The sequence below is a fragment of the Chaetodon auriga genome, chromosome 19 (genome assembly GCF_051107435.1).
Source record: "Chaetodon auriga isolate fChaAug3 chromosome 19, fChaAug3.hap1, whole genome shotgun sequence".
In the NCBI taxonomy this organism is placed as follows: domain Eukaryota; kingdom Metazoa; phylum Chordata; class Actinopteri; order Chaetodontiformes; family Chaetodontidae; genus Chaetodon; species Chaetodon auriga.
The window spans coordinates 14,279,969-14,303,407 of record NC_135092.1 but is presented as its reverse complement, the minus strand read 5'-3'; the positions used below and the strand labels follow the sequence as shown (position 1 = coordinate 14,303,407).

General features: G+C 42.7%; 4 protein-coding genes across 6 annotated transcripts; 3 read left to right on the top strand and 1 right to left on the bottom strand.

The window, feature by feature from the left end:
• Positions 1-98: 98 nt before the first annotated feature.
• Positions 99-8,155, top strand: ciz1a (cdkn1a interacting zinc finger protein 1a). 2 transcript variants are annotated; one of them, XM_076758278.1, is made up of 16 exons: positions 99-239; positions 726-973; positions 2,195-2,322; positions 2,432-2,646; positions 3,085-3,202; positions 3,373-3,460; positions 3,639-3,742; positions 3,850-3,929; positions 4,117-4,317; positions 4,447-4,577; positions 4,720-4,813; positions 4,963-5,076; positions 5,157-5,306; positions 5,502-5,580; positions 5,691-5,812; positions 5,942-8,155. In XM_076758278.1, exons 2-16 carry the CDS (start codon positions 807-809, stop codon positions 6,476-6,478), a joined length of 2,328 nt encoding a protein of 775 aa, XP_076614393.1. In that variant the 5' UTR covers positions 99-239; positions 726-806; the 3' UTR covers positions 6,479-8,155. The 2 variants fall into 2 exon arrangements, with proteins under 2 accessions (XP_076614393.1, XP_076614394.1); XM_076758279.1 differs by having other exon boundaries at positions 118-239; positions 5,163-5,306.
• Positions 8,156-8,321: 166 nt separating this feature from the next.
• On the bottom strand, positions 8,322-10,049 carry bbln (bublin coiled coil protein). Its single transcript, XM_076758280.1, has 2 exons — positions 9,678-10,049; positions 8,322-9,143 (listed from the first exon to the last, which is right to left on the bottom strand). The coding sequence occupies exons 1-2, from the start codon at positions 9,754-9,756 to the stop codon at positions 8,875-8,877; spliced, it is 348 nt and encodes a 115-aa protein (XP_076614395.1). The 5' UTR covers positions 9,757-10,049; the 3' UTR covers positions 8,322-8,874.
• A 618-nt stretch (positions 10,050-10,667) lies between these two features.
• Positions 10,668-14,595, top strand: surf2 (surfeit 2). 2 transcript variants are annotated; one of them, XM_076758212.1, is made up of 6 exons: positions 10,668-10,842; positions 11,080-11,231; positions 11,410-11,513; positions 12,207-12,392; positions 12,586-12,719; positions 12,861-14,595. In XM_076758212.1, the coding sequence occupies exons 1-6, from the start codon at positions 10,780-10,782 to the stop codon at positions 12,948-12,950; spliced, it is 729 nt and encodes a 242-aa protein (XP_076614327.1). In that variant the 5' UTR covers positions 10,668-10,779; the 3' UTR covers positions 12,951-14,595. The 2 variants fall into 2 exon arrangements, with proteins under 2 accessions (XP_076614327.1, XP_076614326.1); XM_076758211.1 differs by having other exon boundaries at positions 10,668-10,850.
• Positions 14,596-15,216: 621 nt separating this feature from the next.
• Positions 15,217-22,247, top strand: surf4 (surfeit 4). The gene is made up of 6 exons (XM_076758824.1): positions 15,217-15,592; positions 18,100-18,286; positions 18,718-18,794; positions 18,885-18,928; positions 19,556-19,742; positions 20,869-22,247. The coding sequence occupies exons 1-6, from the start codon at positions 15,545-15,547 to the stop codon at positions 21,133-21,135; spliced, it is 810 nt and encodes a 269-aa protein (XP_076614939.1). The 5' UTR covers positions 15,217-15,544; the 3' UTR covers positions 21,136-22,247.
• Positions 22,248-23,439: the final 1,192 nt, after the last annotated feature.

The window sequence follows — 23,439 nt, the reverse complement described above, 5'->3', positions numbered from 1 at the left end:
TGCCAGGTTTAATTCAAAGGTACAATATTATCTAAAGATCCTTTTAATTATGCAGACCTGAAGCGTTTCCGTTCTCCAGACAACCACCAGAGGGCGACAGAGTGCACTCATTTTTCTACAAGGGGCTGTTTTGGGTTTCTGCTTTATGCAAGTTGCACCGGGTCTGAAGCAAGTCTTTAACCGTGTGCTATGACTTTAGTTGGATAATCAACAGTCATCGCTGCTTTCCTCTTAGAGAGGTAAGTCTTTACAGCTGTGGGAAGGTGAAATGCAAGAAGTACGGGAGGAGGCGCAGCAGGTTTATCTGTCAGTTAGCTAGCCACTTCAGTGCTATGCTAAGCTAACTTGTTGGCTTCAGTGGCTAGGTGGCTAGCTTCGTTCATTTCATGGCAGATGTAGCTTGTTCATTTATTGACTCAAGATCTCTGCTTTGTGTTAGTTTCTAAATAACGTGCCGCTCTCTTCTAAAAACAAACGCTTAACATGCTGTTCTCCTAATACATTTGGCTAAGAGGGTAAAGACTTTAAAATAAACCAAGTAAACCCAAAAGTAAATTATAGTTAGCTTACTTGCTAATGCTAGCTAGTTGTCATCATGAAATATGAGAGCGACCTGTTGTCTCAGGAGATGCGCACTGTAATTGAATGTGTCTTCACAATAAGACGGTTTATTCGGACAGCCGGGGCACTTAATCACACAAGCTTTTTCCTGCTCCGATCCACAGATATTTTTGTTTTAAGGGCTGACAAAACACTGGCACTTCAGCTGCCGGTCTGTCAACTAACGGGGGAAATTAAAGCCCGTCATGTTCAACCCACACATCCATCAGCAGCAGCAACAGCAGCAACAACAGCAGTTTCACCAGCACCTGCGGCAGCTACAACAACTTTTCCAGCAGCAGCCTCCGCCTCCTCCTCCGCCGCAGCCGCCTCCGGGGCATCATGTCGCCCATCACCACCACCAGACACCGCGGTAAGCACATTAACTCGAGACCGGGGATTACGCAAGGGCCTCCGAATATACGCGTGGCTCGCCGTAGCTGAGAAACAATACATGTCAGACTGTACGATTCTGCGGTAGGTGGGACAAAATGTGTAGGTTTGCAGTATTTTTTTTATTTTTTATTTTGATTTAAAAGGAATAGTAGGACAGCTTTGATGTGCGTTAGTCCGTTTGTGAAGAGACATCCTGCCCAGGCTCTGATTTGTTATGGTTTGGTCAGAAGTAAACCAATGACCTAGATCCTGTAGATATACACTGATATTTCTGTCTGTCCCAATCTGACCGCCCTACAACACCCTACAAATGGGTTGTTTGTATTTGTGACTTAAGAGAAATCCAACCAAACCTACGCTATCTGTCTGGATCAGATGCTTACTCAGTTGTCAAACAGTGTTTTGAGTGTATTGAAAGTTGGATTATTGCCATCCTCTGTTATCTGGCCTGCCCAAAGGTAGTGTTGATAAACTGCGGATTGTATAAAGTCATTTCACAAGATTACTGGCTCTTTCCCAAAAAGTATGACAGTATCACCTCTGATCTGTCCTTCTGGCACCGGTCACCAATCCAGAGTTTAATCATAACTTTACCACTTATAGTAAACCATGAAGTACTGTATGGGTCTGTGTTATCCCTGCTTTTGTTGCTTAATCTTAAATCCTCATAAAAACTCAGGTCTCTTGTTTATTTTACAGATGAGCAAAAGCAGCTCAGACTGGTTCGTTTTCTTTGACCTGTGCCCATGCTGTCGTTCCATGCTGCCACCCTGATCTTTGGTCATTGCCTGTTGTATTTACTGTTGCTGGATAAACATTTACAATTGTAGTGTTGCTATTAATATGCTTTAGCATCATATTATATTGGATTATGCTTGTGTTTTTAAACACTTATGTAAAGAAGCCCACTGAGTAATGACACTGCTGATAGGGAGTTGACTTTTAATAAAGGCAAAGACAAGTCAGGGACAGCTTGTGTTTTCATTTGGAAATTGCGTGCAGGCGTCGATGTGAAGTCGCTACATCAGGATATCAGCTAATTTCCACACATCACAGATGTGTATGCAGTCAATTTCCAGGTTTGTAAGTAGTCTGACTGGTTGACAGATCATCACTGAAAAGCTGCTTTTTAGCTTGAGGTTATTAACTTTTGAAACAGTTTTGCATGTTTATTTTCTCTTGTTTGTTTGTTGCCCAGAGCCATTCCCGTTCCTCCGCAGACGCCCACTCCTCCCAGGATGGTCAACCTGTGCCAGGCGACCCAGACTACCATCATTGCCCCCAATCCCATGCTGCAGGGGGCCCTACTGATGCAGCAGATGCAGGGTACAGTCTGGATTATAGCATAAAGACAGCAGCAAGAACTCAAAAGCCTCAATTAGAAAGAGCAGTAGTGTGTGTGTTTCCATACCCATCATGCTTTGCTTTCATCCAGGTAACATGCGGGGCTTTGGGATGGGTGGACAGCAGTTCCGTCAGTTCTTCACAGCAGGGACCAGGTCGTCTCTGCTTGGACCGGTTCCCATGGGGATGGCCATCAAGTCCCACATCATGGGTTTCCCAGCTGCTCGACCATTTCACCCACATGCTCGCTACTACAACAACACTGCCACCACCGCAGCCTCTTCCTCCTCCTCCATCACTACCACAGTAATTACAGCAGCACCATTATAATGACTGTAACCACTGTGAAGGGTTTCAGTTCAGCTAATTTACCACACTGTGGTCCCATGAGTGACCGATGCACAAAGTATTGACTCAATCAGACATGATGGACGATCACTTTAGTGTATCCTCCCAAAGAAAATCAGGGTTTCCAGCTGTGCTTGACTGCACGACTCTCTTATGCTTGATGAAAGTGATTTTATCCTTATTTTATGCTTTTATCCTTATACTTTGAGATGAACAGACAAAATCAATTATATCCAGTTCCAACAAAATCTCTGAATCGTGCGTCTGTCAGTATCTCTTACTTGCAGCTTTATCTCAGAGTTGGAAGTACAGTTCAGTCTGATTCTAATGCTAACTTAAATAAACAAGCCAGGCCTCTTTATACACAGTCTACATGATATCCTGTTCTCTGTGTAGGATGCTGCAGCTCGCCAGCCAGACAGGAAGAGAGACAGCGAGCAGATGGCAGCGGGGAGCGCAGGCGACCAACCAGCAGCTAGCAGTACCAATGAAGCTACTGACAGGAGTGAAACAGGTAGAGGTGATGGACTATACAGTCCAGCGTGTTGACTGTCATATGCAACTTTCAGCTTGTGCAGAAAAGTAATTAAGAGTACTCGAAGATCAGTGTTGAACATTTTCTGCAGATAATGGGTTTTTTTTTCTTTGTCTCCAACTTTGAGTTTGCTTGTTTTCTCCCTACAGATGGTGCCATGGGAGGAGTGGATGGAGCCACGCAGGCCACTGAGGAGCAACTTGAAGAACCTGTAGTTAAGAAGCAGAGGACAGAGGGGTAGGCAAAACATTTTTTTACTGCTGTGAGTGCAGTTAAACTTTGACCTGACATCACATCCTCAGGAGTGTGGAAGAGTAACAACCTTTCTAAAAAAAAAAAAAATGCCTCCTACTTGATTGCTAACCCTCAACATTTGGTCTTTTTCCTTCTTTGACTCTTGTTCATTATCTCTCAGGTCAGAGGAGCCCAAAGAACCTATTGTTGAGACCATTGCAGATACATATGGGGACATTCTTCCTTCAGAGTGTAACAGCAACACAGAGGACAGCCAGACTGGAGGTAAAACCAGCAGAAATCTACAGTGCATGGTTTCAAACAGTAGAGTCATTCGGGTCTATTGAGATGAAAACTTATTGTGTTCCTTTTGTCCTCCAATCTTTACCCAGACTGCATCATTCTGGAGGAAGGAGGCTCCACGGGGGGATCGGATGTTGTTGAGGCGTTGGAGGAGAGCAGAGCTGCTGAGGTGAGAGAAGCCTTCATTTGGAATGATCATCTTATAGACAAAATAATGTGAACACTAATACATAATTTTGAAGTAACTAAAACCAGGCTGAGTGCTGCTTATCAGTATTTGCCAACCTCCTGTGTGCAGTACATCATGAACAAATGGCCGACACTGGGTTTAGCTCTGGTTTGCGGCCTCTCTGCAGGGCCACAGCTGTTCGTCAGCCCCGTCCCCGTCTGGCAGGCTGAGTGAAGATGACCAGCAGGTTGATTTAGCCATGGAGGAGACGCCAGAGGGCAAAGATGCTCCCTCCCTGGGCAACCAGGAGGAAGGGGAGGAGGGTGTAGTGGAGGGCACCAACAAGTTCTACTGCTACCTCTGCAGCATTACCTGCCACAACCAGCAAGTAAGTTGAACGCACACACGCGTCATCATGCAGAGGCCACAGTGGAAAGTATGAGGATTTTATTCAACTATTCGTTTATATCTCTTTCATCGTCTGTACTCTTTGGGTTGTTTTTGTTTTTTTTTGCAGAACTTCAGGAGTCATATGAACAGTGTTTCCCACCAGCAGAGGATGATGGAGATCCAGCACATGAGCAACGCGTGCCTGGTCACCCTGCTGCCACGGGTGCAGGAGTCTCTCCAGGGAGCAAACAGAGACGGGTCAGTTTAAAACATTTGACTTTTTATTTGAACCTCAAGCAGGTCTTTTCAGTCAGTGTGAGGTTAATATAGGAGACCGTTTTTAAAAAAGAGAAAATGATCCTCATGAGGCTTGGATAATGTTCGTCTGTGTTCTCTGCAGAGAGAAGAAAGAAGAAACAAAGCATTGGTGCACCACCTGTCACACCCACTTCACCAGCAGCATCACGGACCACCGTCGCACCGAGGAGCACAGAGTAATTAGCTATTCACTTTGTAGATAAGCATGTTTAAATGCTGAGTTCTTGAATATTGAATATGTTGGAAATGTTTCGAAACTGCTTTTGTTGTTGCTTTAAGTGAGAATAATCAGTAGTGATCCGGTGTCCCCTCCATCTCTCCTCAGCTTGCCAGTAGAACAGCCATCTCCTCCTGCACAGTCTGCAAGAAACACTTCAGGACCTCCCAGATTTTTGTGGAGCACTTGCAGTCCCAGGAGCACAGACAGAAAGTGGAGAAGGTATCCGTGTTTGTTTATCTGATTTGGGACCATCAAACAACAAGCAAGCATTTTGACGTGACATTTCCACTGTTTGCTAGCTCCAGGAGAAGGAGGGCTGCGAGGCCTTGGGCAAGCTGACTGCCATGGACACTGACGGCTTTTCTTTGGAAGAGGTGGAGGGGAGTGAGGTGGAGGAGGGAGAGGAAAGACAGAGGAGTGAAGGAGAGCAAGATGACTCAGAGAAACAGGTGATCAGCATATAATTTCTGCTTTTATGTAATTGACAGGATTTGCAGTTAAATGGCCAATAAGCGTTAGCCACGTGGTTTAACCAGAGTCCAGCATCGCTTTGAGCTGAGCTCCTAAAGAACACTATTTAGTCCATCATAGATGCTGCATCTGTAACACTGGATGTTCACTGTGTCTCTGGTGACCCTGTACAGGATGGCTGGTCCTCCTTTAAAGAAGTGACTCTGAAGGACATAGCCAGTGATGAGCAGTATGACCCCGACACAGTCTACGGTGAGTGACGCTAACTCCTGATTCGTTACTGGTTGCTGCATCATTCATTTTGTTAATGGCAGCAGAAATACTAGCAGGTTAGACTTATTTTTTCACTTCTTTTGCTGCAGGGTCCAGTTTTTTTGTTCCAGTCGCAGGTTTTATCTGCAGACTCTGCAACAAGTTTTACCACTTTGAATCTTCTGCTCTTCACACCCACTGCAAATCACTGAAGCACTTCGAGAACCTCAAGGTTGGTTTATTATTATGTTTTTCTTTCATTGATTGTATAACCGCGGCCTCACTCCAAGTATGTGTCAGCTCTTGATGGCAATTTACACATTTGTAGTATTTTCAGTATTTTTATGTTTTCTCCTCTCAGAGGTGCAGAGAGTTGCTGAGTCAAAAGGATGAAGCTGCTGCATCTTCCAGAGAATCTCTCCAAAGATCAGACAGCCCCGGGCCCGTACCAGAAACCATCACAGACTGTTCGGATGAACATTCCCACCGCGATGACACTGGTTTAGTGACAAACGCAAACCCCAAGCAACCTATCATTACACTCACCCGACTGAACATGCCAACAGAAAACCAGCAACAGGAGGAAGGAGCAGAACCTGACCCAACCTCACATGACTTCACCACCACCTCAACGACCAGCACCGGCAGCACAGACCAAGAAATCCACAGCATGGAGGAAGAGACCACATCCCAGGCCTCCGTAGTTGAGGAGAGACCTGCTGAGCAGCCTGCTGGCAGCACAGAGGAGCCTGACTCAGAGTCAGCAGATGCTGCTGAGGTTGCTAATGATGGGGGGGAGGAGAAGGAAGCTCCCGCTGTCGCAGGGAAAAAGAGCGACACGGGGAAGGCAAAAACCACACCCAAACGCAGGTCAGTGAGGGCCACAAACAGACGCTGAGTCACAGATAAGATGTGGAAAGAGAGGAAACCGAAGGACAGGATTTGTCAGTATGTGAAGAGGTGCTTTCATGAAACAGACCAAGAAGTGAGCAGCCCTGCCTCTCCATGTTGGAAAGTGTGAGTCAAACACAGCAACACACAAGAAGACTGAATGTTGGTAAATCGGGGTGAAACATGAGAATAGTTTCCCAGGGTGGGAAATTAACCACTGAAAGATATCAAATACACGTTGAATCAGGTGGTCAAGTATGTTAGTATTTCAAATTTTCAAAACAGGAGGAAAAAAAAGGAAATATGGGAAATTATGTATTTTTTTAGGCTACACCATAAGCAACGAAATTTAGATTTTTTTTTCACCTTCGATTCCCTGGTGTTACAATGGCTGTAATTGCATCTGAACCCTAAATTTAAATGTGGCCTAGTTTAAGACAGACAGGCTGGTAGATTTTCCATCTGTTGGTCTAAAAAGTTAATTTCCCACCCTGCTGTCTGCAAGGAGCAGGAGGTTGCTCATGCTCTCGCTCGCTGCGATGAATGATTGTTAATATAACAAGTTGGAGACATTTTCAACATTGCTAACCACGTAGCACACGCTTTTAGCGACCTGAAATGTAGAATGTAACCAAATTAAATGTTGGTGACAAGTTTTGTTTCAAAAAGTATTAAAATGGTACTTTGGCTTGAGTGTTGAGAAATGCTGAATCTTGAAACCAATCATAGATTTGTTCAGGGCATTTTATCATCCTCTTTTTTTTTTTTTTTTTTTAAGACATGTTGAGTTCAAGTTGATGTCGTGTTTGGGGCAAAAAAAAAATTTACAGCAGCTGTGGCCTTCTCACTGAAACAGTCCTGTACACATTGTCATGTTGTTTTGTACAATGAAGAAGATGAATGTAGTGGTGAACACCTGTCAACAAAATGTCTAAAAACCCCAGTATTCTTGAAAATGTTAAAGGAGCTCTAAAATGAAAATCTGCAGCAGCCGACAGCTTCATCAACACTGTCAGGAGCAACAAAAGAAAAGTGTTTCTGCAGCAGGCACTGAATTCAAATTATTAGCTGTCCCTTACTCCAGTGGGAGTCGTTCACAAAAGGCTGCACTTTCTGTATTTTACTTCTTTAAATATTTGAATGCTTGTCAGTCAAGGCAGGTTATTGCTGCTTGAAGCTTAAAAAGCTGTAAACTTGTTCTCCTGCTCGCCGGCTGTGAAGATTACGTCATCAGAGGTCCCACAAATCAGCCTTTGAGCTCATAGAGATAAAAGCATTTGTTTGAATGCATAACAGAGACACAACACTGGACAGATGGAATCACGGTTGAGATAAGGGAGGGAGGAAAAACCATGAAGTGTCTGCAGGCATTTAATGTAGCAAATTATCTTTCAAATTCAGCTTTTACGCACCAGTGACATACAGCAGATTATCCCAGTTACAGATCATACAAATGTATAACTTTGGTTCCAGCATTTCAACCGCCGCAAGGCTTAAACAAGGAAGGATGACTTTGTTCTTCATGACTGATGTGCTGCTCTGGAAACATATCCTCCACATTAGAGAGGTATATTTTAAGCCACAGAAGACTGACACATGTAGCAACTCTCGCAGTCAAAGTGGCGACTGTCACATGACGGAACAAGACGCGATCGAAACTGCGCTCTTTCGATCTGAAACAGAAGGCAGCGGCAGAGAGAAAGGACATGTACAGTATAATTTCAGACAAAGCTGTATGTTTCTTATTGTATTTTTATTCAGCTACTGACAAACTGAGACGAACACACAGGTGATGTTTTCTAACTGCTGCAAGTTTATGTATTTTTGGATGTTTGTTTTCTGTTTGGGGGGGGGGGGGGGGGGTCATTTTAATTTATATTAAAATCTCTGACAGTTCCCACACTTGTCGACTTCATTTTGGACTTTTTTTGGTGAGCACTTAACACAGACGGACACTTTCCAGGCAGCAACGTTTATCCCGAACAGGTTCATGAAAATGGACACAACACCTTGTAGATTTACAGTCATGCTGCAGATCAAACATTACAATACACCATTAGACATGAGGAATGTTGCATATTTGTGGGATAATACAATCAGTAACATATTGTACAGTTGATACAAAGCTGAATATCAACACTACATGGATCAACACACCACACAGACGTTTGACAGTGACCTCTATTTGGCCAGGAGGACAAATTCTGAAGATCATGGGGGAGCCTGAAATAATATGTACAACATAGGGCAGGTCACCATAATCAGCACGTTAGGTTTTTTTGACGAGAATCTGGGAAAATTCAAGCATGAATGGACGATATAGATCAAGGGTCACTAGGCCATCACGCAGGTTGAGAGTCGAGACAGTTCTCATAAATACTTCTACCTCTGAATTTCCTCCTGTCACTCATTGCCAGTCCCACTGTCCTTGCTCAGGTCCTCCTTGCTGGGTGAGGAGGAGGAGGAGGAGGAGGAGGAGGAGGAGTCCCCGTCTGCAGGACAATTCTCCTCCTGGGTCTGAGGGCCGATCAGCTGGGCCCTGAACTCCAGCCGGGCTTGCCGGTTTGACTCCATTAGTTCGTGCAGTTTTCCATTGAGTGAATCGTTCCGTTCTTCCAGGTCATCAAGATAGGAGTTGATCTGATCTAGCATGGAGTTGATGGCTTCATACTCTGTGGATACACAGTAGAGAGATTAGTCTTTTCTGTCAGGCAAGGTAAATAGTTTGGACAGAATTATTGCTGTCAAAATTGCCTATATAGCAGAAGCTTGCTGAACATCAGTGCGTTTCTAAAGATGATTCTCATTTGATTTCTACAGTACTGAACAAATGTACTTCATGTGAGGATTTGAAGAAGAACAGCAACTGATGCTGTCTGGAGATAAATCTTGAATATGTTCCACAAAAAGCGAACCACAAAACTACAGTCACTTAGATAATCAATAAGACAATGATATTACTGGGGCAGATGTGGGTCAGACATCAAAATAAACTCGCTAGAATGTAAATCCCGTAATTCAAACTCAGTGTCACCTGACATCCAGGTAAGGATCAATGCTCTAATTAACATTACTTCTTCGGAAGAAAGTTATTTGAGTTTATGGATTTGATTTTACTGCAATGACAGATAACGATTTTCCCCACTGTGGCAATAACGTTACTAGCATCGCCTGTAACGAGTGAACACATTTAGCTCGGTCATTACCATCGTCGTCGAAATCATCTTCGTCGTTGATAATACCATCGTCTGTCGAGATGTTTGGATCTCCGTTTGGTCCAGACATTATTTAAGAAACGTTCTTCACGTTCATCAGTTACTTAATTTGAAAAATAGTCTCGCTAGCTACCGTTACTCTTATACGGTTAAGCTAACTAGGCTGCCATCTAATCAGTATAAGCGAACTAACGAGCGACAAAGTCAGCTGAATTAATAATTACACAATAAAATGTCTTGTTTAACGATATTCTGAGACGGTTAGAAACTTAATTCGGGAGGAAATCTCCGACGGGGAAAATTAGTTTGCTAGCTTGACAGCTACACCTTCAGATGTCAGAGTTGTGTACTGAACTGATGCATGATGGGAGAATTGTGGGCGGGGTTTACAGGTTCCCAGCAAAGATCGCTTTAGTAAAAACAAAGAGTGCTCCCTCTGAGCTGATAACATTGTGGATAGTTGAATTAAAATATGCGCAATCTTACACCGCAGAAAATCTGTAAACGATTTTACGTAACTATCACTAGTGCTCGCTTTCGAGCAAGGTCCAACTTTTTCATCTAAAGTTTCTCCTCTCTCGCCGCAGCTTCTTTGTTTCTGATTTCTGAAAATATGAACAGAGTGAGTTATCACCATTTCTTATGTTCTCTGATTCCGAGCTGTCTGACGCTGTCAGTCAGCTGACTGACCGCACGGCTTAGGATAAGTATCGTTTATTTTTGTACTGTGGCAGGAAATTTATATTCGAACTTGTTACAGATAAAAAAAAAAAACACACTGACAGGTCTGCCTCAGAGCTTTACTGTAAACAGTTCCATAGTGTTAATCGTGCGTCAGATTTCCTGCTAGTATCACCGAAAACTTGAACATTTACTCGGTTTATCCATATTGATTTAATCAAAGGTTCGTGTTTGATAAATACCATGGTGATAGGATGAACTGGAAGTTACATCCTTTAGTCTGAGCTGACCTTCCTTACGTTGACCAGTAGGTGGCTTCAAGAGTCGGTCAACCCACGTGTAGTAACTTCCTGTAAGGGGGTGGCCTAAGTGACACACTCAAAGACCTGTTTTGAAGTGTTTTAAGCTATGGATGACTTACCTGCGGACATCAAATCCTTTCTTCTTAAGCACCCTTTTCTTCAGCTCACAGATGGTAAAAAGGTTAGCGAGCTGATTACACCGCACGACGCGGAATACACTCCATACAATGTGATGCTAGCCGTAATGCTAATATCTGTTATGCACTGTGTGGTGTGTGTGGTGATGACTGGATGTGACGATCAAGACTGAAAAACATGTCAGTGATGATCAGTTTTATTGCTACACCGAACCAAATTGCGTCCACTGCTAAATGAACCCCGCTTGTCATCTAATTTGTTGTTTTTATCAGGTCAAGTGCACTCTGAATGGCCACGAGTTTCCCTGCAACCTGACTGAGCTGCAGAAGTTCACTCAAGGGAAGAAGTACGAGAAACTGAGCGCAGCAGCAGACTTCAACTACAGCCAGTTCGAGCCACACATTGTGCCGAGCACAAAGCAACCGTAAGGATACTCTTGCTTGCCATTTCATCATTCTGCAAGAAAATGCACCAACACCTTCCTTATGTTACCTGCAGCAGTGGCAATAGTTGTCAAGCAACTGCCACAACGTCTTGCTCACAGATGAGACCGAATGTATGAAGCTGACCATCGTGTTTGATGTCTCCTGTGTGTTTTCCAGCAATCAGCTCTTCTGCAAGCTGACCCTCAGACACCTGAACCGGCAGCCGCATCACGTCCTCAGACATGTCAATGGGAAACGCTTCAAGAAAGCCCTCTCCCAATGTCAGTGCATAGCTTATCTACATGCATGGTCATTAACCGGTGGATGTAGTATGGTTTTTTATCAATGGGGATGTCATATGATGCATCTGTGCATGAAAACGTATTTCTAACATGATGGTTTATCCTCAGCTTGACAACCATTTTTAATCATATTTTGTTCTGAGGGGTGTTCACAAATGTGCAGAATTCAGTTGATTAGAGATGCCAGAATTAACGTTATATTCCATTTTTACTCAAAAAGAAAACAAACAGACATTAACCAATAAAGTTTTGATTTCATACAGATGGACTTCAGCATCTATATCAAATTATGCTGTAATATTGCTTCAGTTCTTATCAGTATTACCATTGGACCTTGATCCTTTAAAACTCTTTGTTAATATTCATTTTTTAACATGTCTGTCTCCATAGAGGTGTTTGTTGACATGCAAATAATTTATTCACGATTGAATTAGAGAGATCACATCCATCACAGATTTGTACAGACTTCAGCCAAATCAGAGACCATTCCAATGTTCTATTAGTATTATCAGTATTGACATTTAGCCATGTGCTCTTCTTTGAAATTATGAAACAGCATCTTCCTTTGGGAGCTGAGAAAAGTTTAATATGAGTCCATGTAATGCACTGTAGATATGAGTCGTTGGACAGTTTAAGTTGATTACTGATGTGACTGTCTCGGTTCTGCTCTAGATGAAGAGTGTGCGCGCCAAGGGATTGAATTCATTCCAGCCAGACTCAAACAGAAAAAGCCCAAAGACACCGGAGAGAAGGTCAACCGGGGCAGGGACTCAAAACAAAGGAACAGCTTGTGGGAACCCACATCCAGCGACGAGGATCACAGCGACTCGGACGACAGCATGAGTGACCTCTACCCTCGTTAGTACACACTGCAGACATCTTCCTCTGCTTTTATTATGGCTGTTAGGTTCAACTGTGTGTCATGGAGGTGCATGAGTCTGCAGGTTTTCATTCCAGTCTGCATGATAACAAACACACTGTCTATCAGGAGTGTGACTCGTAGGATTGCAGTTTTATTTTGCAGTAACATCTGTTTCATATGTTCCCGCAGCCTCTTTATTCACTTTAAAAAACACGGCGGAAGAAAGTGTGGAGGGCGACAGGGGTGAAGAGGAAGATGACTTCCAAACAGATGAAGATGAGGAGATGGAGGTGGACGCACAGGTGCTGCAGAAACGCAAGAAGGTCTGTAGAAATCAGAAATTTGAATTTAGCTGAATATGTGTGTGGAATCCTATTTTTTACTATTAATAGCTTGTACTACTAAAATGATGTATCAGTTTTTCCTTGACAGACATTAATTGCCTTCATATTAATGTCTTTCAGGTCCAGGGTGGTGGTTTTCAGAAGAAATTCAGAAATAACCACTGGAAATCAGGGCGTAAAAAACGTGGAAAAGTACAAAGTGGGAAGTAAAACACAACACCATGTATGTATAGTATTTTTGCACCTGATAATTTGTCAGGGAGAAACGCTGCACTTCCAGTTTGGAGTAGGATCCTTGTGTCTGAGCCAACCTGAACTTTGTATGAGCGAACATCCATCAGATCTTTCATATTTTCTGCATATGAAATATTGTCTGGTTTCCAAGTTGTGATGTTCCAACAAGGGTAGGTTTACATGACATGGAAAATGTGTTAGTGGCAGTAAACACATCATTTTCCCTGGATAAGTTGTTTTTTTTCTGGTTTGCAACCAAGAGCGCTACTATAAATACAACTCAGTTTGGATATGCAACCATAGTCTGTGTTTTTTCTTTAGACTAATCATCGTCCATAAACGAGATCAAAAGGAGGAGAAACCTTTACAGACACCAACCAGAGGACTGTAAGACTATATAAGAGAGTAGTTGAAGGTACCGCATGAAAATAACCACCATACTTAGCAGTAGCAGGAAAACACTTTCTCTTAGGATTGTCAAGAAGCATTTATGCTGTAGATAACGGCTCTTCCTGTGCCTTGATAAATGTTTTCAGTTTGTCTGCAAAAAACTAGCAAGTCAACAGCTATCATGACTTTGTGGCCAAGTATTCCAACTAGCGACTGCAGCAACTTATTTTTTGATTTATTGTTTTCATTCAATGCGTCATTTAAACTTCTGAACTACTTTTTGCAACTGAAACTAAATGCTCGACATTGTTCTTGTGTACGAGCTGCATCACCTTCCTCCTCCCCTTCATCAGTGTAAATTTTGAGGGCTTGTTGTGCTGAACATTTAATACTTACTGTATGTAAAGAACATCAGCTGCTGCGGTGTGAACTGGACCGCTGCTTGTGTTTTTTTTCCTCTGCTTAACTAACAGGAAGTGGACACGTTTCAAAACCTACGCTCTTGAGAGTAAACAAGCCATGTGTGAGCTCCTTTTACACCTCCATCCCACTTGCTTTCATGCAGCTGTGCCCTCTCATGGCAGTTATGTTTGCCATCATCTCAGCTAGCCAGCAGCCACATATCTGAGCACCAACACCACAATGAGTCGTGGTGATGGCCGGCTCCCACAAACATTGTTGAATTGCTACACTGTGTCCCCTCAGCTTGCATATGTCATTTCATGTCATGTCATGTCAGGTGAGGGTGTGGCTGACCTGCTGTTTGTGTGCTCTTATAAACACAGGAGCACATAATTAAGCTCCAGAGGCATGTGCAAATAAGAACGAGTATCAATAGTTTGCTGAAGGCAAGTAGCCAGGAAACATGTTGAAATGTTGAAATGGATGAAGTGATTTGACTTCCGTGGACATAAGGGTGACAAATGAAGGAGATGTCTGTCTAATGGGATGATGATAGCTGGTTTCATGAGTTTGAAAATGATGTGAGGTATATGCTGCAGCCCTCACTTTCACCAGATTCCAGGGGTTTTAGGGAATATGATTTGTTTCAGTACTCTGTAGGATTCATGACCCTGTAATGACTTGTAATGCCCCAACACCTTATAAAGACATTTTATGCTGTTTTTTTGAAGCAGTTCATGTATCTTGTTTCACTACGAGATTCAGAAGTGAAATGATCTAAAAATAGGAATAAAAACAGTACAAATAAAACATGTTTCAAACATTTCCAAAAGCTTTGATGAAAATATGTGAAAGAAACGCAGTGTGTCTGATTTCAGAAGACTGTAAACTTGAGTTTTGAGAGTGTATAAAGCAAATGGCATCATTTTAAATCTCGGGACTTTCTCATTGATCATGGGTGTATTTCAGAGATGGCTGTCTGAATTACTCTCAGGGGCCAGTTCCATATTTTTGAAGGCCTTGTTATCTCTTTGCCCCCCCCCCCCGGCCAACAGACCCCAGCACTGCATCCATGCTGCAAGCTGCATTTTGTATGAGAAGTATCTGTGTTTATTTGTCAGATCAGTTTGAGTCCTAATTGTGTGAACAACCCTGCCTTTGCTTTTTACATCCATTTATTTCTACATTTATTTACTCAATTTTTAACTCAAAGTGTATTCAAATTATAATCATCAAAATCATGATACATTAAATGCCCTTTAGGTTTGTTTTTTTTTTTTTTTAATAAAAGATCAACAGATCAAATAATAAGACATGTTGCTAAAGAAGACGTGCACATCTGTCGCAGCAGTCTGACTCTATAATAACCGCATAGGTAACATGAGCGTGTGCAGCATGTGGAGGGTTAAATGTGAACATGGCTGACAATTTGTGGCAAAAGTCAATTCATGTGGGGCAAAGGGTGTAAACTTGTGCTTGTTTACAAGTGTAAAAGCTGTAAACAACGCTGGGTGGCTGCGTAAAGCCCCGGCGCAGATCAGCATACGTGGCATACAGCGGTTGCAGTACCATGTAGGGGGGCTCTGTCTCGCTCGTCAAATCGCGGGGCATTGTGGGGCGGAGGCGGCCTTTCTCTGCGTCCAGGCGATCGGGAAATCTTCAAGTAAATAACGTTCACGGGGGGAGGAACAGTACGAGCGCAGCTTGCGAAAAATCCAACACATCCAAACTGTGTTGCGCTTAGCCTTAATTAGTAAACCTCGTAATATTACACCAATATGGGACAGGAGGATCTCATGAACACGGCCGAAGACGTGGCAGACCAGGTAACTTCAATTTTAGCACGACAGTTGTTAACGTTAGCCGCTGTTAGCATGTTAGCTGCTAACTAGTTTCTCTGAGAATGAAGTAACGGCGGACTCGAGTGTTTTCGTCCGTCATCTTGACGCCGTTATATATTGTTTCTGCTAGTCCACAGTAGCTGGTTGACGGCATTAACATGACCTTGGTTCAACAAGGTAGCTGATTTACTCGTGTTTTAATTGGCATGACAAATGGCTGAGGTTTCTGCTCCTGTTTCTGCTCCTGCTTCTGTGTCTCCCGGTGGATTAAATAGCATTATCAATTCATACTGACATCTGCTTGGCAACGACCAGCATAGCTAACGTTAACAGGTATACATTTGGATGGTTGCCTTATTACGCCAGCTAGTTAGCTTGTCGCCTGTAGCCACCTGGCTTATTAACAGTATAGTTAACGATATCACAGGCGAGTTAGAGGCAGCCAAGCTAAACAGCATTGTGAAATCACTCACCTTAGCCCCCAAGTTCTTGGCTAACACTTGTTGGTAACATTGTGTTTGCCAAGCAGCCTAATTGCTTGACATGACTAGTGGCTTAGGTTTACAGACTATAGCTGACTTGCAAGACAGGAGTCGGAGACTTACTCCAAGCCCTAACCCTCCACACAGCTCAGCCAAAAACTGGACGTGAACCGTCACTTTATTACACATGCCACAGCTGACTGTGTGTATGTAGTTCAGTCTTTTGGAGAGATTTTCATTGTACTGGTGTGACTACAGGCAATGCACTGATCTGTAAGAGGTGAGTTGAGATATGGAGATCAGATTTCAGGTCAGGCTGTGGCCCATTTTATCATGCAGACCCAGGGAAAAGGCCCAGAGGTTAGGGATTTATATCCTCTTCCTTCTGTACATTGAAATGTTAGTATAATCTGGCCCAAGTGAGGCACGTGTGCTGCAGTGTTGCATGCTGGATTCAAGGACTTTTCATGTTAGATGTCTCCTTGGAGGAGTACTGTCAGTTTTAAACATGCAGTCATGGAGTCAGTCCGGTGTGTGTTTATGGCAGCTGTGATGACTAAATTCAACCCCCACATGCCAAAGTTGCACTACTTCCCTAATCAAATTACAGCTGATTGGTTTATACGCTCCTATCATGAGAGTTGTGTGTTGTAAAAAGAAAAATAAAAAACAGGAAAAGGGAACCTGAAATGTCTGGAAGTGCTTTGTTTGCTTTGCAAGAAACTGCCACACACATTTTAAGGTCCCATCCCTCACTTAAGGGGTATTGAGCGAGCATGTTACTTACATGTTACTCTACAAAATGGTCTATTTCTAGGCTGTTGCGGCAACCTCAGCCTTGCCGGATTGGCTCCCAGTCTGTCCATTCATGCCCCACATTGCAGTCGTAGTGGGAGTTGGTGGACGCTGATAGGCTGCTGAAGTCTGACAGTGCTGATGTGGACTGCTGAGTGGGCGGGGAAGGGGGGCAGGTCGCTGCTCCTCCACTCTGTCACTGTAGTATCTGAGGATCTTTTCATGAATTCTGTCTGAACAGGGAAAGTAGGCTAGTTTCTTTCTTTGTTTCCTTCTTTTTTTGTGTAAACACTCAGTGTTTTCAACTCCATGTAATATGACAGGATATTCAAGGTGGTAACGGGGAGGCACTGCCCTGTTATTGTCCTTTATGTACCACAATAGAACTGCCATCCTGCATACATTTTGCCTTATTACACTTCTGAAATCCATTATAATTTATTCTGCTCAGTTCAGTTACTATACATGTATAGCTTGGTAGTTTGTTTCTCTTCAGCATGTGTAATCAGGAGGGAAACAATACCATGTACAGTTTGGTTGTTAGATATTTTGTAGAGAAAAGCAATTGTAGTTGTACTATATAAATGATCAGTATTGATGTTTAAATGGCAGCTATATAAGAGACTACCTTACTAAAAGATAAACAGAAAAAGGGTCAAAAAGTAGGCCAAACCCATCTACATTTTCTACTTAGATTATTCATTGCATTTACATACTTAAACAAATAAAAAACTGCCGCAGCTTCAGGCACTGGTTTGCTCTTTCTCCCACTGTACAGCAGGAGTTGCACTATTTGGCAATAGGGCTTCTTTGGGATTATCTTTCAAACAAGGTCTGTCCAAGGCAGCTATTCTGCTTTAAATGACCACTGTTTCAACATTCACTAAGCTTGGCAATTGCGTTCAAATGACTAGTGGCTTAATTCCCACCCTTATAATTGACAGTGTAAATAATGATTGACTTCTTTCACTGCTCATGTGTCTGAGTTGTAGCAGGTTAAAATATAAATGTGTTTTTAAATAGGAGTCTTTAGGGGATTTTTGTTGAAATTCAGTCATATCTGTTACAGCTTGGTGAAGCAGTTACGTTGTCTCTCACTTTTGCTTTTGTAAGCAAGTTCAGCAACGCCTCAGGAACCACATCCTTTTACTCTTCTCTTCAAGTCACTCTTTTTCTTGTTAATCATAAGTCATCTTCTTTCCCTCTGTTGCTCAGTTCCTGCGGGTAACCAAACAGTACCTGCCCCACCTGGCACGGTTGTGTCTCATCAGCACCTTCCTGGAAGATGGCATCCGCATGTGGTTCCAGTGGAACGAGCAGAGAGACTACATCGAGGCTACCTGGAGCTGCGGCTACTTCCTGGCGACATGCTTTGTGCTGCTTAACCTCATAGGACAGCTGGGTAAGTGAAATGGAGGCAGTTCCTGGTCAGGTTAAACTGACTAAAATCCAAGAGACACTTACCCACAAATCAGTGAATTATTGTAGTGAATGTGAAAAGCAGCACTCCTGAGCTCCTTGAACTTTGGAGCAGGTGGGCTGTATGTTCACACACTACACACTGATGAAGGCAACACCTAAAACTAAGCAGAAGACAGATGTGTCCAGTTGTTGTGGGGTTCCATTATTGTGAGAACCAGAACATGAAGCTACAATGACCACATGCTGAAATCACCAAAACATGACATGGCCGCTGAAAATATTTGACATAATTAGTATGAATCCAAAACCCGACCTACATGTTTTGCATACCAGTTTCAGATAACATGGCATGTTGTAGATATTGTAAATAAGGAAATGGAAATCACCTTTGCCTTGTGTGTGTCCTCACAGGTGGTTGTGTCCTCATCCTCAGTAGAAATTTTGTACAGTATGCTTGCTTTGGACTGTTTGGCATCATAGCGCTACAGGTGAGAAGAATTACATCATAACTACATTCTTAATGCACATAAGCAGTATGTCTTTGTATGTGATGTGGAATGTCTTTTTTTCCTTACCAGACGGTTGCATACAGCATTTTATGGGACCTCAAATTCTTGATGAGGTAAGTGTCACTCAGTGTAAAAAAACAACAACCTCAGTAAACAAACTAAGACCAAATCTATTTGTTATTGGAATTGAATTGAATTTCACTGCTGTGATCATAGATTAGAATCATCTTAACCAATTACACAGCTTGCAGTGCTTTTTGCTGTTGTGATTATAACTGTGATTTGCTTGTAGTGGTCGCAGATGAGAAAGCATCTCTGTTGTCAAGCAAACACCAATGATTGCTGTAATTATTGTGGCCAAGACCTGTGATTTATTTAAACACTGACAGGCCAGATGAGTCATCATCCATCAGAGAAATCTGTTATAAATACGGTCCAGTGTGTGAGGTGGTTGTTAGTATAAAGCCAGACAGGGTGAACTGTAGTGCTGAAAGGAGTTGTGTGATTAGTGAGTCGATGAACAGAAAGGTAAAGGATGTCGGTTTTGATTGCTGATAAATAACAGACCAGAGTACCAGATCTAAAATTCCTAAAACAAAATAAGCAGTGTTGTGATTGAAATCTGCCTCTCCAAACCTGACCGTCGTGCATGCACTCTGTAGTCCAGACGTTATTCTGCTTGAACGAGTGCAGGTCTGACAGGCACTGTCCAAAAATAACCATCCTCTCTGGTCTCCCAGAAACCTCGCACTGGGAGGTGGTCTGCTCCTGCTGCTGGCCGAGTCTCGTTCAGAAGGAAAGAGCATGTTTGCTGGAGTCCCCTCCATGGGAGAGAGTTCGCCAAAGCAGTACATGCAGCTGGGGGGCCGAGTACTGCTAGTGCTCATGTTCATGACTCTGCTGCACTTTGACTCCAGCTTCTTTTCTGTGAGTACTGACAACAACAGCCCTCATCTGTTATATTTCATCATTAAGACCAGCGCTACGCCACCACATGCTTAAGAACAAGAACTGAAAAGTTAGTTATACACTTAATGGAATAGGTCAACATTTTGGGAAATGGACTTATTCACTGTCTTGCCGAAGGTATGAAGGTTATCTTAGCCTAAAGACTGGAGTCAGGGGGCAAACAGCTAGCCTGCCTCTGCTCAAAGGAAACAAAATCCATCTTACTAACACCTTTAAAGCTCACTAGTTAACACACTGTATCTTTTTTACGGGGGCTACATGCAGGAGGTAACATCATAGAGTCGGGCCAGGACTAGTTTGGCACACAGCTCTCCCGTAAAACTATAATGCATTTTTAAACAATAGTTTTTGTACTGATTAAACAAATGCCTGGCATCCTCACAGGTAGGAAGGATAGGAAGTCACTGTGCCTGCCAAGGAAATAGTTCAGCACACAGCCTTGCATAAAACCACAGCTACATGTTTTTAAAAGCAGACAAGATATGACATGTTAATTACTGAGCGTTGGGTGTGCAGTTACGTGGATTTTGTTACCTCTAGTCTGTTTTAACACCTGTGCTTTTTACCACCTCAGACACAGTAAGTGCCGTGAAAATTGTCACATGGTTTGTAGTGATGCGTTTTGATTCGCTTGGATTTTTCTCTATGAAAAGAAACCAAACCAAGGCGGAAACTCCTGGCAAACTCATCAATTAATTCAGACCAGAGCAAACAAACTCTAGGTGTGAAAATGCCCTCAGACCGAGCCAGGCTAGCTGTTTCCGGTCTTTGTGCTATGCTAAGCTAACCAACTGCTGGTTGTGGCTTCATATTTATCAGACAGAAATGACAGTGGATGCAATTCTCTCATCTAACTCTTGGCAAGAAAGCAAATTTCCCAAAATGTTGAACTATATTGTTGAAGATTGTCTTTTCTCAGATTCACTACAGTCGTTTCTCAAATATGTAATGCCAGTTTTATTTGAGTTGCCTAAAATTAGTCTCAAAAGGCAGATTTGAAACATTGTTTGTGTTGATGGCCCCATAAGATGCTGAAAAGTTCAAACCTTAACCCTCCTACTCAAACATCTACGTTCCGCCACAGATCCTGCAGAACATGGTCGGGACGGCGCTCATCATCCTGGTGGCCATCGGCTTCAAAACCAAGCTAGCGGCATTGACCCTCGTCGTGTGGCTCCTGGCCATCAATGTGTACTTCAACGCTTTCTGGACCATCCCCGCATACAAGCCCATGCACGACTTCCTCAAGTACGACTTCTTCCAGACCACCTCGGTCATTGGTGGTCTGCTGCTGGTGGTGGCGCTGGGACCTGGTGGAGTGTCCATGGATGAGAAAAAGAAAGAGTGGTAGGCAAAGGGGGGTAAGATAAGAGGACTGCACAGCACCACTAACTTCCCCCACAGACCGGGACTCAAAGACCCTCCCTCCCCTCCGGTTTCCCCACCTGGGTACACCTTTTTGGTTTTTTTTGTTTTAGTTTTTTCTAGCTTATTTTTTATTTGGCCACATCCACAGACACCACCTCAGTCACCAATGGACGGTTTTCTTTCTATTTTGCTCCAAACTGCTGTTTTTTTGTTGAGCATCTTTAATGCCAGATTTTTTCTGAACCCTTCTTGTATGTCCTCTTTTTCCATGACAGCAGGAGTAAAAAACACCAGTGTATTTCAAAGTGCAAGGTAAACAGCTAGTGAATAAGCAGAAGAGATTTATTTGTTCTGTGTGCAGGAGGAATGAAAAGAATTTATTGTATTTTATGGGTGTCATGCCATAAGTTATAATAGATTAACATGTTTTCTGAGTAAAACCGGCAAATTGGATCTAGCGCAGCAGTTTGGGCCCCCCCCCCCCGTGGATGCTGATCTTTTCCTGCCGTTGGATCTCGCCATGTCTGAGACTTAATCCCCATATCAATCCTGAGAACTCGGGCACTGATTTGACAGCAACTCGTCTCGACTCTCCCGGTTCCATCTCCCCTCTTTTTTTTTTTTTTTCTCTGACACTTTAGCTTTTCGATAAAACTCTACACCCTCGATCTCAACTGACTCTTGTTCATGGGGAGTCGAATCTGGGGTGGACGTGTACATTGTATACAAAGTGGTGGATTGCAGTCGTGCTTGATTGAAAATTTCAAGTTGTTAGCTCCAGGACTTGTTATTGGGCACTTTGTACTGTACGTCTTTGGAAAATGCCTAACTAGTGAACTGTATATGATCGGGGACAATAGCGGGGGGAGGCTCAGCGTTTGTGAAACACCATATTCTGCGATCTAGAAAAGCAAAGAGGACTAAGCAGAGTCACTTGCCACCTGGACTTGTCTTTGCTCAGTGTTTTTTGCCCTGTGTAAGAAACTATAAAAACGATTCAGTGTATTGATTTTCAGAAGTTTATATTGTATTTTTGATCATTTGTTTTTTGATTTTGGAAGTTCATGGCGAAGAAATAAAAATCCAAAATATGAAGTCACTGTCTCAGTCAAGGTTTTTAGCTCTTGTGATGTTCCGAGAGGTTGAAGGACATGAGGATGGATGATTAGTGTGATGATTAATGTCAATTCTCCACCAGTGAGGCAAGCAACGGAGTACGAACATGCAGTGTAACAAAGGCTTTGTGATGATCTGTTGGACATCATCGCTTCTCAGGAAATGGTAATGAAGACTTCAGAAACATTGTTTTCCACACTGAATGAAACCTACATGAGAAAAAAAACAGCACCTATGTACATTATACACAGGTGTTGCATAGGTCTTTCAATCAGCAGTTTGTTGTTAAACCAAAGACTGAGCAAATACTGACCTCTAATGGACGACTGTGGTAAAAGTCAACTGCAATGAAGCATTTTATCATTTTCAGCTGAGCAGAGGATGATGACCATATACACACAGCACCTGAAGATGGTTGTTGGTGTCATGTTGCCGTGAGCTTGTGATTGCTGCCATGATTAATACATTTGTGTGTGATGTTTATGGTCGTGCATGCTGAAAAGACTTCCTGACAAACAGATCTGCTCAGCCACAGACCTTCATAAAGCATACCATGAACTGTAAGAGAGGTGTGTCATAGAAACCTGAGCCAGATGAAGAACTGGACACATTCTGCTTCAGATCTGGAGGAAGACACCAAGCTGAAAAAAAAGATGAATGAAATGTTAAATGATGTCTATGTGTGTATATAAATGTGTCTGTGGGTGCATATGTGTTTACATATACTGTATATACATTTCCCTACTTCATTCATGAATTATTATTATCAAATTATCAAAGAGAAAAAGGTGTTGAACTGACGTCTGTGTCCTGTCAGATTCTGTAACACGAGAGATTCAAGTATGACAAAGGCCAACCTGATGTTGACAGATGATGTGTTAATGCTCTGAATATGGATCTGTACACTACTCTCCACCAGTTTCTGCTGTGACAGCTATCAAAATGTGTGACTCCCATGTATTATTTAGATAGGTTTGCATATTTTCATTGCAGTTACCATCACCATTTTGGATGACCATTTTAATGATGCAGCTTGAAAAAGTGGAGCTAATTTCAACTTTCAACACATAATAATGTATTTGGTTTTTATTTTGTATTAATTTGAAACTGCAAACAACTAAAGTTATCAAATAAATACAGTGGAGTAAAAAGTACATTGCAGTAGCAGAAA

Coding starts and splice junctions, on each gene's coding strand:
- ciz1a (XM_076758278.1), top strand. CDS start 807: ATGTTCAACCCACACATCCATCAGCAGCAGCAACAGCAGCAACAACAG. Junction 4,578..4,719: donor CAGGGAGCAAACAGAGACGG/GTCAGTTTAAAA, acceptor TGTTCTCTGCAG/AGAGAAGAAAGAAGAAACAA. Junction 4,814..4,962: donor GTCGCACCGAGGAGCACAGA/GTAATTAGCTAT, acceptor ATCTCTCCTCAG/CTTGCCAGTAGAACAGCCAT.
- bbln (XM_076758280.1), bottom strand. CDS start 9,756: ATGTCTGGACCAAACGGAGATCCAAACATCTCGACAGACGATGGTATT. Junction 9,144..9,677: donor AGATGATTTCGACGACGATG/GTAATGACCGAG, acceptor GTGTATCCACAG/AGTATGAAGCCATCAACTCC.
- surf2 (XM_076758211.1), top strand. CDS start 10,776: ATGGATGACTTACCTGCGGACATCAAATCCTTTCTTCTTAAGCACCCT. Junction 11,232..11,409: donor GTGCCGAGCACAAAGCAACC/GTAAGGATACTC, acceptor TGTGTTTTCCAG/CAATCAGCTCTTCTGCAAGC. Junction 12,393..12,585: donor CATGAGTGACCTCTACCCTC/GTTAGTACACAC, acceptor ATGTTCCCGCAG/CCTCTTTATTCACTTTAAAA.
- surf4 (XM_076758824.1), top strand. CDS start 15,545: ATGGGACAGGAGGATCTCATGAACACGGCCGAAGACGTGGCAGACCAG. Junction 15,593..18,099: donor CCGAAGACGTGGCAGACCAG/GTAACTTCAATT, acceptor TCTGTTGCTCAG/TTCCTGCGGGTAACCAAACA. Junction 19,743..20,868: donor TTGACTCCAGCTTCTTTTCT/GTGAGTACTGAC, acceptor GTTCCGCCACAG/ATCCTGCAGAACATGGTCGG.